The 4,346-nt window shown below is 39.1% G+C and overlaps 2 protein-coding genes across 2 annotated transcripts; one reads left to right on the forward strand and one right to left on the reverse strand.

Annotated features, from left to right (window-relative positions):
- The first annotated feature begins 278 nt into the window (after nucleotides 1–278).
- On the forward strand, nucleotides 279–2,282 carry LOC145005243 (Ribosomal protein L7Ae/L30e/S12e/Gadd45 family protein). Its single transcript, XM_078964304.1, has 7 exons — nucleotides 279–551; nucleotides 827–939; nucleotides 1,093–1,140; nucleotides 1,279–1,336; nucleotides 1,422–1,544; nucleotides 1,807–1,974; nucleotides 2,076–2,282. The coding sequence occupies exons 2-7, from the start codon at nucleotides 860–862 to the stop codon at nucleotides 2,142–2,144; spliced, it is 546 nt and encodes a 181-aa protein (XP_078820430.1). The 5' UTR covers nucleotides 279–551; nucleotides 827–859; the 3' UTR covers nucleotides 2,145–2,282.
- Nucleotides 2,283–2,293: 11 nt separating this feature from the next.
- On the reverse strand, nucleotides 2,294–4,123 carry LOC145005242 (organic cation/carnitine transporter 4-like). The gene is made up of 2 exons (XM_078964302.1): nucleotides 3,568–4,123; nucleotides 2,294–3,498 (listed from the first exon to the last, which is right to left on the reverse strand). Exons 1-2 carry the CDS (start codon nucleotides 3,974–3,976, stop codon nucleotides 2,318–2,320), a joined length of 1,590 nt encoding a protein of 529 aa, XP_078820428.1. The 5' UTR covers nucleotides 3,977–4,123; the 3' UTR covers nucleotides 2,294–2,317.
- Between the last annotated feature and the right edge of the window lie 223 nt (nucleotides 4,124–4,346).

A 4,346-nucleotide genomic window follows, 5' to 3' on the forward strand; every position in this document is an offset into this window, starting at 1 on the left:
AACATATCACCGAAAGAATTTACACGCCCCGCCGCTTTGCACGGGTACACTGATAGTGTGTATATATATATATATATATATATATATATATATATATATATATATATATATATATAGTATTATAAGTATTAAATAATACATTTAATAGATAAAATAAATTAATAATGTGTAAATATATAAAAAAATATATTAAAATTAACAACTCAAAGTTTATTCGTATGGAAATGAATAATATAAAATCAAAGTTTATTCCTATGGAAATGAATAATATAAAATCAAAAGTTAGAAAATCAGAGTGGGTTTTAGGGTTTTCATTTTTCATAGTCGATCGAGCATTAATCCATCACGATTCCGACCTCCACACTCCACAGCAGTTACAATCGTCGGTTCCTCATTAGTCATTCCCGCACCCGCTGTAGTCTAGCAGCGCAAGGCTGCAATCAACGGCACCGCCGGTAGTCCAGCAGCGCGTACACCTCCAAATCGCCATTCCAGCAGTTCCAGCCGCGCCAGCTGCAATCGACAGTTCGACACTAGCCAAGAAATCATAGGTAATACTCTTTGACTTCATATACATTAGCAAACCTGACCAGCTTATGCAACTTCAGTTAACTTTGCTAATTGCTTCCATTGTTGAATGGAGCGAGTATTCGAGCTTAAAAGCACACATAATTCTGTCTTCTGATTATTGTATGCAAATTTCTGATCGTTCTTCACCTAATTGTTAACTACAACTATTTTACTGTGTGTGTGATTCTCGATCCTAAATTATAGTTTTTCTTTGAGTTTGTTTACTGAGTATAATTGTTTAACTGTTCTGTTGAAGGGGATTTACATCGAATTATTTGTTCAATGCAAAATGCGGATGAAAAACAGAAACAAAAGTTCAGTAGTATTGCCTCAGAAACTCTCTAACGACTCCATTCTTCAGCAGCCAAAGTAAATTTCCGTTTCTTCTGTGTTCGTTTTAGGGTTCAAGTAGTATTTCCGTTTCTTATATGCACACATCAATAACCTACTTTAAGCCAATTCTTGTTTTCCACCAATGTATTACTAACTAACTATGATTTCATTTGTCATGTGTTCATTTAGTTCTTATGAAGGTGAAAGTCTACTCCATCTTCTTAACTCAATTCAAAGGTAACAAATACATTGCATTACAATTTACAAATTATAATGAATTTAAAGTATAATACATTACAGTATATACTTTTATGCCCTCACCAAAATTTCTACATTCATACACACACTAAAACAACCTTATTGTGTTTGCACCAGAGAAATCAAGTTGGCTAGACGTTCAGATGAATCTTTACCTTACAAAATTTGGCTTAAGGTTTTATTTTTCTCTTTAAATCTAGTTTTATTTGATAAGTTGTTTCAACTTTGACTGATGATGTTTTGTATATGTTCTTTATTAGCAACAATTTTCAATTGGTGTCAATGATGTGACACGTGTGCTTGAACGGATCCCACCACTTCATGGATCTTTAAGTTCTCCCACAGAAAGTTCTAATGCTAAAATGTCTCCCCTTCATTTGCAGGTTATCTGGGACTTTAAAATTGTGTAACATTGTAAAATTTGTTTTTTTTGGCATGCAAGGGTAAAATGGTCATTTAGTCTCGTATTCAGTATAGAAAAGAAACATGCTACACTTTATCCAGGGCTTAATCTGAAAAAGAAAAGAAAAGAAACAACCCGTAAATGCTTTATGGACAATGGCTGTTCCCTTTTTGGACTGAAAATGACAATTTTACCCTTCTATGTAAAAATGATGCTAACGAAAAACTGAATACTAAAAACAGGCAATACTTATAGCAACAGACTGCAACCCTCGATCGCTTACAAAGCACCTACCTAGCCTGGCCTCTTCTAGGGGCGTTTCCGTCATTTTTGTTAAAGATAAGAAAGGGGGCTCTTTTAAATTAGGTGAAATTGTGAATCTTAAAACGGCTATGGCAATTGGAGTCAAGGTAATATTACTACAAAACTTGAATTAGTAGTACTCTTCTAGGGGTGTTTCCGTCATTTTCATTTTTGCTCTTTCTCTCATATATTGTTTTGCTTCTTTTAGGCCAGAGGAAATGCAGTTAACAAATCCATAGCCGAGATTTTGGGAGATAACGACGTTGTTGGGCCATAAAATCGAAGTTCAAGGAGATGTGTGATGTGTTCATAGTGTTGGCATAAACTTGAAAACATTTTTGTTAAGAGGGTGTAATTGAAACAATCATGGAACTTCAGGGGCTTGTTTAGTCTATATATATATTTTTTATATCAAGGACAATCTAGTAATTTTAATGCTTACAACTGTTTTCATGCAACCACCAATAGCCACTTATTCATGGTGTCATACAAGGGCTTATTTAATGTCTCCGGCAAGTATAATACAAGAATCCCTCCCACAATCCCACATGCCCCAAACACCATAAACGGAAAACCACCACCAACAACCACCACAAAAGGCACCAATATCGCACCTAACTGAATCATCTGGGTCCCACATCCAAGCGCGACATTTCTCACCACAGTTGGAAACAACTCCATTGCGTATATAAACATCAAATTAAAAGTCCCTGCCATCCCAAATATTCCCAAAACTCCACACAACATCGTAACCTCCTTCCAAATCCCTCTGCTTCCCAATATCCCCCCGATAATACAGAACACCCCACTGAACCACTGTGTTCCAATCCCAAGCGGCTTCCTCCCAAATCTATCAATCAAAATCGCAGTCAATAGATACGCTGGCATCTCCACAATAGCATTTAGTAACACAGCCAAATAGAGATTCGTTTTTAGGTTCACAACATTTAAATTCAATCCATAGTACACGATTGAGCATGTGAAGTCGACTCCCATCACAAGAAACAATCGTTTCCTCGTTAATGGTGACTTGATCACATCTATCACCGATCCCCTAACCACAGTTTCACTGGTTTCATTTCTGATAGTATTAGAAACTGTGTCATGGTCATGATCATGATCATGACTATTGCCTTCCTCGTTGAGGGCAATGTAGACATTTTTAGGGAGGTGTTTCCCATTGGATTTGGCTATACTATGCATTATCTTCATGGCTTGATCGGTTTTCCCTTGAATAAGGCACCAACGAGGGGATTCGGAGATGAAAGGGAGAATGAAAACGATGTAGAGGATGGAGGGTATGGAGGAGGCGATGTAGAGGGAACGCCATGAGTATCGGAATATGTAAGCTATGCCGGAGAGAAGGGCTATTCCGATTGAGAAGAAATAGAAGGTGGACATTCCGGCAATACCACGCTTGGTGGGACCTACTGGTTCGGTGGCTAGAACAAAAGCGCAGAGTCCGACTCCGCCAGTGCTGAATCCGGTGAGTACACGGAGGAGGACGTAGGTCCAGTAGTTGGGGGAGATGGATGTCAGTAGACCGAAAACAAAGCTCAAACTGCATACGATCGTCAACGACCCTTTTCTTCCCAGTTTTGAATCCGATAGATGACCGAATATTCCGGCACCTGTAACGTAAGATTTAGTAGAGAGAGAAAGAGTGTATGTGTGTGTGTGAGAGAGAGTGAGTGTTTTACCTATCATGCAGCCGGTGAAGAACAGAGCTTGAACCAACCCAACCTTGTATTTTTCTCCACAAATCAGACCCCACTCAGCCACCGTTGACCACCCTTCACCATCATCCCAACGCCATGAACCTGGGTCAAGCCCACAAACGCTCTTGTCGGCGTCCCATACACATCCAGAACCTGGTTCGCATGTCCAACCCTGTTCACAATCGGCGAAGATCATAACCATGGTGTGGATGGATTGGAGAGCCCAAGCTATACACGTAAGAATGAAATGCTTGAGCTGCCAGAACCCAAACTCGCCGCAGTATTTGGTTAACATTTGGTCGACGGAGAGCCACTCGAGTGGCAGTTCATGGTCGTCTGGAGGGAGGAGAGGTGGCCGGAGATCATTCAACGCCTCTGTATGGTGTGACATCGGCAGTAATGAGTTTGTGAATTAAGGAAGATATTTTATTTTTGTCATATAAGGGAAAGGATATGGGTGATTTCTGAACATACGGTGCTAGAAAACAGGTGTTCTTGGAAAATTAAAAACTGAGCCACTTGTTGATGACATCATCACATGTTCTTTTGATTTCAAGTTGTTAAGGGGTAAAGTTTTAGAATTGGAATGATTAGATGCCGCCGGGGAGGGGCTACCGGTTGGGAAGAGTGGTTGACTGTTGTTGAACATGTTGTACAATAATTGAGTTCAATTCCAAAAATGACAATCATCTTTCGTGATAGAAGTAGATATCTCACTTAACTCATTTTGCCCTTCCTGTAATATCCAAATTTTATGGATC

This window comes from Lactuca saligna, chromosome 7 (assembly GCF_052625555.1).
Source record: "Lactuca saligna cultivar CGN05327 chromosome 7, ASM5262555v1, whole genome shotgun sequence".
Taxonomy (NCBI): Eukaryota; Viridiplantae; Streptophyta; class Magnoliopsida; order Asterales; family Asteraceae; genus Lactuca; species Lactuca saligna.